The following is an 11,850-nucleotide window of genomic DNA, read 5'->3' as shown; positions in this document are numbered from 1 at the left end:
GATCCAGGGTTCAATGGTTTTCAGGTGAGTAGTGTTACAGCAGATGTGATAGTGTCCATAGTAAATGATATCAGAACATGAACTGATGGTTGGGTTTGGGGTTTTTCTTTCATTTATAGGGACCTCCAGGTACGTTGGGTGTTCAAGGACCTGTTGGGCCAAGAGGAGAACGAGGAAGACCAGTGAGTATATTTCAAATACATTCTGTAGAAAATTAACCTAACAGAAGAACTGTGATCTCAGCAAGTTCCATTATGTTGGACTGTAACCAAATGGGTAGAAAAAAAACCAGGCTCAAAATAGCACTGAGGAGTCTTTGGCTGCAAAACCTTTTCAAACTCACTGTGAGACATTTTGTATTTCTTTAACCTCTTTTAAAGAGTCTTGTTTGTAAAGGTTACTCAGTGCTGTCCAGTCTACATCCCCCTCCACTGAGTTCTCAAAGATAGCAGGGCCTAAATCTGTTCTCTTTGCTGCTCATCAAGGGGATGTCTGTTAGCTCTCCACACTTCCCACAGAGGATTGAAGAGAGAACATTCTTCAATAGTATTTAGAATACATTTTTAGTTTTCAACTATTTCTCAGTCATTTTTTTTTCCAAAATCAACATTTACAGCATTAACACAGACAACTGTTGCTGAATGGTTCTTTGGGAAGATTGTGTTCTCTCCAGATACCATTTTCTCCATCTCTTATTACCATGATTAATAGATTTTTGGGTGAGAAGCAGATGTTCAAATTCAATATATTTTGTTTTCTTTAGGCTTGCTTTATTTTCCCATGAGGCTACTTTATAGCATTTGCTTTTTTTTGTTTCTTTTGTCAAAATTCCCTTCAGATCTGCTCTCCATCACTGATTTTGGGGGGAAAAGAAATGAATTCAGGGCTTCTTACATGTAGCTATTACAGCTGTTTCAGGGACAACCCCTGCCCCCCCCAAACAATTTCTAGGGTGAAATCCACAGCTTGCTAAGTCTTTATAAAGTTAATTTTCTGCAGTGGCTGGTTTTATCCTCTGAACTAAGCTGCACCTTGTCTTTCTCCTCCAGTCTTCCTGAGTGGAAGTCTCCTCAGTCTTTTCCTCTAGAGTGACCCCACAGAGTTCATGGGCTGCACACAGGAGCCCAACCTTCAGTAACTCATATTCCCAGTGCTCTGCCTTACATTTTAGGAGTGCTGTGACCTATACATTTTCTGAGCTGTGTATCTACATCCTTCTGGTTGCCACCTTGGCAACATCTCTTTTGAACACTCTTCCAGAGTGGATGGATCCCCACCACCTCCAGCTTTTAACAAAATGCTGTATTTACTGACTCTGGAGCTACTTGACTAACCAAAATGACTTCCAAAGTGATATTTTTGGGAACAAGTCTAATGTTCATGCACACAAAGTTACGTGGCAAGGCAGAGATGCCAGACAAGTCCAGGTCTCACATAAAAGTTACTGATTTTCCTTTCAGACTGGGCTTGATCTTGCATAACCCAGTCATATCCCCATCAGGGCTCCAGAGGTGGACAGATCCATCTCCAACTCTCTTTCCTACACCTCTTGTCCAGCATCATCTTCTCCAAACAGCTCATGCTGCTTGTTCCCTCCCACTGTATATGACAGTTTTTAATGTGTAGAGCCCTTTGGAGCTCATTAACTACCAAAGCTGACTGGAGCAAGGTAGGTTGTCTCTGCAATTAGTGGCTTTCCTAATTTTTCCTAATTACTGCTCTTCTTGTAAGACTCTGGTGGCTTTTTCTCCTGTTGTAGCTTCATTTTCCACCATCTTCCTTTGATTTCACTCTTTACAACACCAAATAGCTAATCTGAGATCCATGTGGTTGTCCAGCTCCCTTTCCAGATGGATCCAGTACCAAGACACCAGTCCAGTGAAGAACTTAAAGACCTGCTTAACTTTATCTCTGAGCTTAAAATGTCCCTAAATCAGGATCCAAAAGCACAAGTTCTTGAAATAAAAATGGGCTTTTATTAAGGCTAAGCTGGAAGACTCTGTTAGGAAGGATTATGGATTTGGGAGGGTATTTTTCAGAACTGGAAACACAGCTAATAGTGGGGGGACACTGGATGCTGAGGAACACACTGCCTTTGAAATATGTACTTGTGTTTCAGATATAAAGCAGCTCACCTCCTCCATGCATCGATTACAAGGCAACAAGTAACTTGTTTTCCCCTCTTGTGTTTCCCCAGGGACCACCAGGGCCCCCAGGACCACCAGGACCACAAGTAAGTCTTTGGTCAGAGGTGTTTATGTTGGTTTTGTGTCGCTGAGGTTTATCCAAGACCTACTTGAAGGCAGTAAAATAAAGAGCCAAAGGTTGTGTAGTGCAAGACCTGTGTTGGCTGCACACCACAAGAAGTTAATCTCATCCTGGGTTTGCCTACCCTGAAAGGATCAAACCAGTTCTAGAGCCAGATTTAATTTGCTACTGTAGTCCCAGCAGCTTCCTCTGAACAGAGAATCTTTGTAGTCTTTACACTCTTCAGTTATATCTCAGTGGAAAAAAAAGATGAGTTCATTGTTCCAGCCTACTTAGGTATTTTTATTTAGCATTCACTGGTATTAAAAAACTTGCAAAAGAAATGCTTGATCTTTTCACACCACCCAGTGAATGACTCAAAGTCTGTTGTAAGAAGCCCTGGTGACATGTGATTTTCATCAGAGTTGTTTTTCTGAATGTTTAGGTCTATAAAAATACTTCTAAATCTATAAATATACTTTGAGGTAAACCTAGACTATTATTTGATTACAGTTCCTCAGTGGTGTCCCACAGTCTTAGGAGCCTGAAAACATGGCTTTAAACATGTTTCAATCTGAATTTTACCTTAGGAAGCTGTTGTGCACTTAATAAATCTTGACCTGTTGTTTCTGCAGGGCAACAGAGGCCTTGGCTTCTATGGGGAAAAAGGAGAACAGGTAAACTAATGAATGAATATCACTGGTAAAGAACAGGTTGGTGTTATTGGGTATTTTTAAAGGAATGTGTTTTAAATAGCCTCTTAATTTGCAATTGTATTATGTAACTATAAGAGGAAAACAAACAAGTAGAGTTCTGGAAGTTGTTATGATCTCCATAAGGAATAGCTGAACTAGCTTCTCTGGCCTCATTTACACCAAGACAGAAGTTAACACTTCTGCAATTTATTGGGTCAGACCACTTGATATCAAGTGATCATCTTTCCCATCATTTGGAAGCCTACAGGCCAAGAGCAAGAATTGTTACACCTTGACTGCAGCACAACATAAATTTACCTTGGCATGAACTTAGAACCATACTCCCAGCAGGGGCAAATCTGCCTTGCTCCTTCTGCTGCACTTCCTGAGACCCTGTGCTGGTCAACAGCTTGAGCAGGTATTATAACTGTTATTGAAAGTACCCTTCTGCTTCTCCTGCAGGGCCCCCCAGGTCCTCCAGGGCCACCTGGACTTCCTACAAGAGAACTGATGGGGGTCCCCTCTGACAAACACAAGGTAACTACAGGGTGCTTTGCCAAAATGCAGAAGGAACCAAGAGCTCTGTGGTACCAATCCTAAAATATTGTGTTTCTTTGCAGAACTTATAGGATGTATTTGTAGACTTAAAATTAAGGCTTGTTCATATGTATTGGAGAACTCCTCAGCAGCAAGATGAATTTTATTCTCATCTCTTGCTTTCCTACACAGTATGAGTATATTCTCTATCAGGCACCAACCTCCAGACAAGTAGGTTTTCATCCCATGTTTGAAGTTAGAAAGTTCATGTGGTTCATGCAGTAAAATAAGTAAAATGATACTGAAAGATCTAAAAAATGTCTTTGAAAGTCTGAAGTCTGCATTAAGTAACACACATGTTGGGATTTCTGTGACTAAGCAGAGATGTCCACATATGTTGTGGTTTGTCACATTCTAACATGAGCCCTTTGCTTGTGCTGAGTTCTTTAATTAGTAATAATTAGGTAAAAATGGGGCCATGTTCATTTATTTATAAGCATTACTCAGGCACTCAGCACCCAGACATGTCATGAACAAGCCAGGCAATAAGCTGAGGTGTTCACACTCCTAGGAATCTTTTCAGAAAAAAGAGAAGAAAAAAGAGAAGAACAGAGGAGGAGAAAAGAGGAGGAGAAAAGAGGAGAGGAAAAGAGAAGAGGAGAGGAAAAGAGAAGAGGAGAGGAAATGAGAAGAGGAGAGGAGAAGAAAAGAAAAGAGAAGAAAAGAGGAGAGGAAAAGAGGAGAGGGAAAGGAAAGGAAAGGAAAGGAAAGGAAAGGAAAGGAAAGGAAAGGAAAGGAAAGGAAAGGAAAGGAAAGGAAAGGAAAGGAAAGGAAAGGAAAGGAAAGGAAAGGAAAGGAAAGGAAAGGAAAGGAAAGGAAAGGAAAGGAAAGGAAAGGAAAGGAAAGGAAAGGAAAGGAAAGGAAAGGAAAGGAAAGGAAAGGAAAGGAAAGGAAAGGAAAGGAAAGGAAAGGAAAGGAAAGGAAAGGAAAGGAAAGGAAAGGAAAGGAAAGGAAAGGAAAGGAAAGGAAAGGAAAGGAAAGGGCCTTAAAAACTTCTTAGGAAAACATTTCATCTGACAAGTGTGTAAATAAAGAACAGCACAACAATGGTGTTTTTTCTTGTGCTAAACATTGGTAGAGAAGTTGTTCAGATGTAAATGAGAGTGCCTGACATATCTGAATACTTTTTCCTTATTATTAGGGTGAAAGAGGAGAGCCTGGACCAAGAGGAGAACCTGGAATTCCAGTAAGTCAAGTGAAGAAGAAGAACAAAGACAAATAATAATATTGGAATTAATACTGGTGCATTCTTCATTGAAATGATGCAATATAGACATGGAACAGCATAAGCAGAGACACCATTTAGGATGCTTTAGAAAAGCTGAACATGATGTGTTGACTCCACACTGCCATCACCCATTTTCTTGCTAGCTCCCCAAAACAAGATTTCCCCTCAAACACTTTTCAATCTTAACTTCAACTATTAATAAATATCTTTACTGCAGCTGATCTGCTGATCTAGGTTTAAAAATTCCAGTGAATTTACTTAAATAAATATATCTATGGAAATTTTCTCAATCCCTTTTAGCCTACTCTCCATCACATAGAGACTTTTGGTCTCGTTGCTCAGTGAGCCTAAGTGGACAGTAATCCCATGTGTGGCTGTAGCATTTAGAGCTGCCAAGGAGGCTTGACTGGATGGGCTTTAATTAATTAACTTACAAACTCTAATTTCTCTAAGTAGCTTTGCCATGGAGTGGCTCCTTTTTATTTCCCAGAGTGGTTTCAAATGATCTTTCCCAATGAGGGACACCCCACTGGGCAGGATTTTACAGAGCTCTTGTTTTCTTAGGTGGTCTGGTCAGCTTCTCCACAAGGTTATGGGAGATCAGTCACTAGCCAGTTTTTAACCTGCTGGTCACATTTTACACCTGTAGAACTTTTTTGGCTGCATTAGCAAACCTGTAGATGTTCTGCTGCTGTAGCACGAGGGGATGTGGGAATATGTTTCTCCCTTTTTATGAATTTTTGACAGTAGGCTGGAGAGCATCGTGCCCGTGCTTGCCAAACAGCTCTCTGAAGCTACAATTTGGGCATAAGCTGAGTTGCTGGATTGGTTGTATGGCTGAAAAAATTGCTTTGGCTCTTCTTCAGAGCTGCAGCCACAGAAGAAACGAGGAGATGATAGGAGGGGAGCCCTGTCCTCTCCCTGCTGTTGTGGTGGAGCAAGCACGTCACACCTCATTTTCAGGACAGCAGTTCTTTCACATGCAGCTATTATTAGCCCCTCCATGTGTTACAGTGATGTCTTCTTCCTGTTTAACTTCCATAAAACAATGTTACAGGGGTTTTTTTTTGTACATAATGAAGAAATAAGTTGAACTGACTTGAATGTTTCCTAGGGTGTCCTTCTCTATGCTCCTGAAAAAGGTGAAGAGGGGGTGATGGGCTTTCCAGGACAAAGGGTGAGTCAATTATTGAAGGTAAACTTCAAGCTGAGTTTGCCTTTGAACAACACTCAAGATGAGCAAACCCTAGAAGTGATAGTTCTTCACCCCATTGGGTTATGTCCATCTCTGAACTGCCTGAAAAAGATACTGAGAAAGTATCTGAACCCTGATTGTTAGTGTGAAGAGCTTCAAGCTGCCAGATTTATTTTATCTAAGGAGTCATAATGCTTCTTAACCATTAGGATGTTAGGATGTGACTTTATTCTGCTCATTTTATTTGCCTTCACAGGGGCTGCCTGGCATCAATGGTTTTCCAGGGCTCACTGGAGACAGAGTGAGTATTTCATACAGAACTGTTATTTCTCACACATATGTAGGCAATCTGAAAAGCAAACTGTAGAGGACCAGTTCTGCCTGTAATTACACCAGCAGCAGTCTAACAAAGATCATCTGGATTCACCCATCATTGTCCTTTTGAGCCAGTTATTTGTCTCCTCAGTGAGAAAGAAAAACAGCCCTAGAATTAAAGTCTGTTTTGCTTAAAACAGGAGCATGTTTTAAGAGCACTGTGGGGAGGTGTCATTGTCATTGTTCCCATGGCTGTGACTGTAATTTCTCTTAATTTTCTTCCTACATGCAGAAACTTAAATTTTTTCAGAGCTTTCTGCAGAGGTGGTGAGGTGGATGGTGAGCTTGAATGTCACAAAAGAAGAGAAGGAAACTGATAAATACACCAGTTAAATTTCTGTCCCCATGGAAACACACCCAAATATTGCAAACAGCATTCAGTGGGACAGAGAAGAGCTTGTACATTCTGTTTGGTCTCAGAAGAAGCTTTCTTCACTCAGCATTAGAAATCCCTTCCCTGAGGTGTTCAAGGAGCTGTGGGACTTTTCCAGGCTTGTCCATCCCTAGTGGTTGAAGGATTTCTCCTGCCACCAAGGCATGACAATAATGTGAAACACAAGGGATATAAAAGTGCATTAAATAGGAAAATTAAGATTTGCACAGCTATTCAGTCTCATCACAAGGCCTGGTGGTGTGAAAGGGGCTATGCCACTGGTAATTTGTATCTTAGAAGGAGAGGCTGATGCAAAACCCATTAAAACCCAGTGATTGACCTTAACAGAGCTCCAGTTAGAAATGGGCAGTGGCTTCCCATGCTTGAGGGAGAACCTCAGCAAGTTTTAGCAGAAGGGACCTTGGTTTTGGCTGAAGCTTGGGCAAGTTGTAGGACATGTGTATGGGAGAGGGCAGCCCGCTCCATGTGCTGATCACAACGACCTCCTTTTGGTGGGATTGTTGAGTGATGGGATCTGATTCTTAAGAAAGAAAGACTGGTTGAGTCCTGCCAGCTCACAGATGAAGTTGTAGTTAATTAGGAAGCTGCTGGCTTCACTTTTAGACCACCAGCTCCATCTAGTGTGAAGAGATTTTACACCTGATGAGTATCATTTCTGGTGGCTCTGAGGTCCAGCTGTCATTCTGGAGAGGTCTCTGAAGGGTGCAGCCCAGTTTGTGGGGAGAAAAGCCACATCTTGGTGAGAGCTGTTGTATTTGTATTGCTTCAGAACAGAGTGGTGTAACATTCAGGCTCTGTGGAGGAGCTGCACCCACTGTGGCACTCAGGAGATGCTGAGTTTTAAAAAGCTGAGTGATAATCTTACTACACAAATTACTGTTTTCAGTGACACTGTGTTCATGGAGATCAGTTGATGATCTGGCTGCTGGTTTCTACTAAAAAATCACTTTTTGAACACATCTCTTTTCAGAGTACATGTTTTTTATAGAGAAGTTGTCAAAGGGCTGAGTAAAACACCCAGAAGAGATCAGCTCTTCTCCACCAGCATCACTGAAACCTGCACTTGGCTCTGTCCACCCCCAGAAGCTCAAGTATGCTCTCATGTGGTGGGATGGACTGTGTTCTACCACATGTGTTTTAAACCACATGCTTTGGATTTGAAACCATTTCAAAGAAGGAAGTGGGCAGGACCTTCAATATTACAACACTTTGCAGGGGTAGGGATGGAAAATATTCTCTGGAATGCAGGATGCCACAGAGTGGGAGAGTTGGGTACCCTCTGTACCACTGCTGGGGTGGAGAGAGCTTGTCCCACAGCAGGTCCTGGCTTTAGGTGGCAGGTAGACTTGGTCTAAAGAGATGGGACATCAAAATCCAAGGAGACTTCATGGTATTTCCTGAATTACCACACCCCAGGGAGACAAACTGCTTGGCTCTGTTGCATGGGTTTCGTGCTAACATTGGAGGAAGCTGCTACAGACCAAATCATTTTAGTCTCTCTCTGGTAAAGCTAAAATCAATCATTTTTTTTGTCTTCCAGGGCATTCCAGGATTCGATGGTACCCCAGGTGGTTATGGGCCTAGGGGAAGCAAGGTACTGCTTGACTTTCATTTGCTAGAAGCAATAAAGCAGATGTCACTTTGCTTTCTTCTCTTTTCTGTCATGCCATAACAATTGCATTTGTCACTGGAGAACCCACGACGTGATTTATTCCCTCAAAATCTCTGAGATTTCCTGAGAGTCACGTCAGGAAAGTTTGTTTCTTTGTGTTTCGTGGGGATATCTTTCCATTTCACAATACCTTCTGTAGAGTAATGGGCTTAGATGTGATGCCTCAACGTGTTTTAACAGGGGGAACCAGGCGAGATGGGGCCCCCAGGACCAGTTTCCTACTTCCCTTCCCGCATCCCAAGGAAAGGTAAGTCCTTGGCTGAGATTGCTTCTCTCAGCTGCATTCACTACCTTCTACCCAGCCCACCAGCATGAACTCCTGAGAACTCAACTCCTTAAAAAAACCAATGGTTTTCTGAGCTGTTCCAGAAGGTACCCTTGCCTTCCCAGGGAATGCCCTCATTTGCAGGCGAGGGGTTGGTTTGTCTCTACTGCTGAAGCTGGGCTGCTGTACAAAAGGCAGCTCTGCTTTCCTGCACCCACAGAGGAGAAACAAGGGGGAAAGGATGTCCAGTGGAGGGAAGAATGGGGCAGTCTGTCTTCTGCATCCTGTCTCAGAGGTTTTGGATGAAGTGCAGCCATGGCAGCACAGCAGGGACCATTCTTATCACCCAATATTTAGAAATGTTCCAAAAATAATCATTTTTTAAAGCCTTGAGGAGTAGAGGTGAATTTTTTTTTCCTTTTTTGAATAGATGAATTTCCTTTCTGATGTTTTTTTTCACTAGGCTGGTAGCATCCCCTGTCAGCTGTGGTGGCTCTGGCTCAAAACACACAGAAGGTGATGTCAGTTGGCCAAACCCAAAACTATTCCAGGGCAGGTGCCAGCAAGCAGCTCCTTGCTTCCCAAGAAAGGGGACAAGAGGCCCAGAACATTGTTCAGGTTGCTCTGAACACCCTGGCAGGCTTTCAGGAGAGACTTTGTAGAGAGAGGAGGGAGCAGGCAGGGTGCTAAACACACTGTGTCCTCCAGTACCAGTGGTCAAAGACCTTTTGACTTTCTGCAGGCAGTAGCTGGGTCCATATTTTGGTGCTGGGGAGCAGAGGAAAGCTCACACATCACAGAGCTGTGATAGTGGCAACTCCTGACATGGAAAGGGGGGGTTCTCCCCAGAGATCTGGTCTTCTGTGCTTCCCAGGAGCAATGCAGCTCTGGTGGCATGTTAGTGAGGGATGAGAGATGCTCTTCTTCCTGGGCTTGGTGGCTCCATGGGTCAGGCTCAGCTCCCAGGTCTTTGTTCATTAGAGATATCTCTCAGATATATTTCTTTATTCAGACTGAGACAGCATTTTTTGCAGGTTTGTGCACTTCTAAAGCTACCTTTGAGAGAGGATTGTAAATTCTGATATCCTGAAGCCCTTGAAGTTCACCATTTGTTGCTTTTTAAGCCCTGAGCAATCTGCAGTGCATCCCAGATGGTCGTTTATGGGTCACCAACAGCATCACACTGATGTGCTTTGTGGATCTGGGGCTGTCTTTCAGGTGAAAGAGGTGATCCAGGCTTTCCAGGTGTTCCTGGACTACAGGGAGACCTAGGAGAGGAGGGAGATCGTGGGCTGCCTGGGCTTCCTGGGCTCTCTGTTGGTAAGGTGCCAGCAACACATACTCTAACAGCTTCACTTTACAGCAAGTTTTAACTGATGGGGGGTCAGGAGGAGGGAAATGCATGTGCAGACCATGGACTGTGCCTTGCAGGGTGGTAAATAAGTAACTAGAGGGTGGGGGGGAACTGAGAGGAACATTTTGAAGCTTTGAGTAGCTTGGTCTAGTTGGAGATGTCCCTGCTTATGGTGGGGGGTTGGACTAGATGACCTCTGGAGGCCCTTTCCAGCCCAGATATTCTATGATTTTCCTTTGGCCTTGATGGGGACCTGGCAAAACAAGTCTAGCAGAGAGGATGACAGAGCCTTGCCTCAGGAACTGCTGTTGATTTGCTCCAGTGAGAAGTGCAGTCCCTCTTTTCTCTGCTAACCATCTCCATTTCTGCATGCTGGACACAGCAGCATGAACTTCTGCTTCATTCCAGCTCTTTGAGCAGCGTGGTTCAGGATTCTGAACTTCTTCCCTGGTGCTGTTTCAGATGATGGAGATAAGCCAGGCTTACCTGGAGAAATGGGGCCAAAAGGTGAAAAAGGTGAATTAGGGTCTCCTGCTTATCAAGAGGGCCCCCCTGGGTTTCCAGGGAAGCATGGAGCACCAGGACCCCGTGGTCCACCTGGTCCTGCTGGAACCCCTGGTAAGTGCCTGGAGAGGGATGATGAGAACTCACAGGAACATCCTTGCTTCTTTTAAAAAATGGCTCTTGACAAAGTGAGGACGTAGGTGGGAGGAAGGAGATGAAATGGGTGGTGGGGAGGACACACAGGGGAGAAGTGTTGTGTGCTCATCAAGGAAGATTTGTGTGGGTTTTAGACATTCCTGGCAACATCTGAAAGAAAATAAGGCCTGGTTAGGGCTGTGGGAGGGATAGAAGTATCTGAGAGAGATGGATTTCTGGAGTTTGGAGAAGAAAAAGCCAAGAGGAATCTTACTGCTGTCTTCTTCTTGGGAGAAGGGGTGCTCCTTCACTAAGGAGCACAGCAACAGGGCAAGAAGCAATGGCCACAATCTACAACAAAGGAAGTCCTTAGACCTTAGAAAAGGTCTTTTTGAGTGGTCAGACACTGGAACAGGTTGCCCACAGAGGTGGTGGACTCAGTCTTTGGAGATACTCAATACTCAGCTGGACAAGACCCTAAGCAACTTGTTGTAACTTTGAGGTTGTTGAGGTAAATTGGGCCAACAGAGAAGGGCAGGTGCAGTGCAGCTCAAAGGAGTAGGGAGGGGAGAGAAGAAAAAGTAAAACTGCAGTAGATTAATTCAGATTTTTATTGAATTCAACTTCTAGGTGCTCTGTTTGGATTAAAAGGACAGGAGGGGGCACCAGGTAGATTTGGTGTGCAAGGTTTCCCTGGGCCAAGAGGACAAAAAGGACCTAAAGGTGAGTGACCGCAGAGAACTCCTTGATTAACACAACAAAGAAACTATGTTAGTTTGTTGTAAGAAAAGAAAAAAAGTACTTTTCTGAAGTATTTGAGAAGCTACTCAAGTATTTTCAAGTCTATATATCAACTGGATACAGCTGAAGCTCTGTTTGTGGTGACAGAGGAGTCTTTCTTCTCTTCCCCATCATTTCCTTAGGTGAAGAGGGGGATTGCACCAAATGCCTCCTGGGTGAAGAGATGAGGAGAGGCTCTACTGGTCCCCCTGGCCCTCCTGGCTTTCCAGGAACCCCTGGCCAGGCTGGGAGGAAAGGAGAACCTGGTGATCAAGGACCACATGGTCTCCCTGGCTACCCTGGAGTAAAGGTGAGATACTTGTCTCTTCATTGCATAGTTTTAGGTGCCTAAAAAAAAAAACCAAGCTATTCTCCATGGAAAAACCATGAAAAGTGCTATTTCTGTCTG

General features: G+C 43.6%; 1 protein-coding gene across 1 annotated transcript in view; it reads left to right on the top strand.

Annotated features, from left to right (window-relative positions):
- Positions 1-119: 119 nt before the first annotated feature.
- The window catches only part of COL4A2 (collagen, type IV, alpha 2), a gene marked incomplete at its 5' end in the record, with an annotated part of 40,236 nt that continues 28,505 nt past the window's right edge, over positions 120-11,850 (top strand). Inside the window, 13 exon segments of the mRNA XM_008944894.1 lie at positions 120-182; positions 2,198-2,233; positions 2,883-2,924; positions 3,405-3,479; positions 4,681-4,725; positions 5,882-5,944; positions 6,219-6,263; positions 8,272-8,325; positions 8,584-8,650; positions 9,887-9,988; positions 10,485-10,640; positions 11,292-11,384; positions 11,585-11,751. Coding sequence (XP_008943142.1) covers positions 120-182; positions 2,198-2,233; positions 2,883-2,924; positions 3,405-3,479; positions 4,681-4,725; positions 5,882-5,944; positions 6,219-6,263; positions 8,272-8,325; positions 8,584-8,650; positions 9,887-9,988; positions 10,485-10,640; positions 11,292-11,384; positions 11,585-11,751 — 1,008 coding nt within the window.

Source organism: Merops nubicus, unplaced genomic scaffold (genome assembly GCF_000691845.1).
Source record: "Merops nubicus isolate BGI_N331 unplaced genomic scaffold, ASM69184v1 scaffold3677, whole genome shotgun sequence".
Taxonomy (NCBI): domain Eukaryota; kingdom Metazoa; phylum Chordata; class Aves; order Coraciiformes; family Meropidae; genus Merops; species Merops nubicus.
This window is presented reverse-complemented; position numbering and strand designations above follow the sequence as displayed.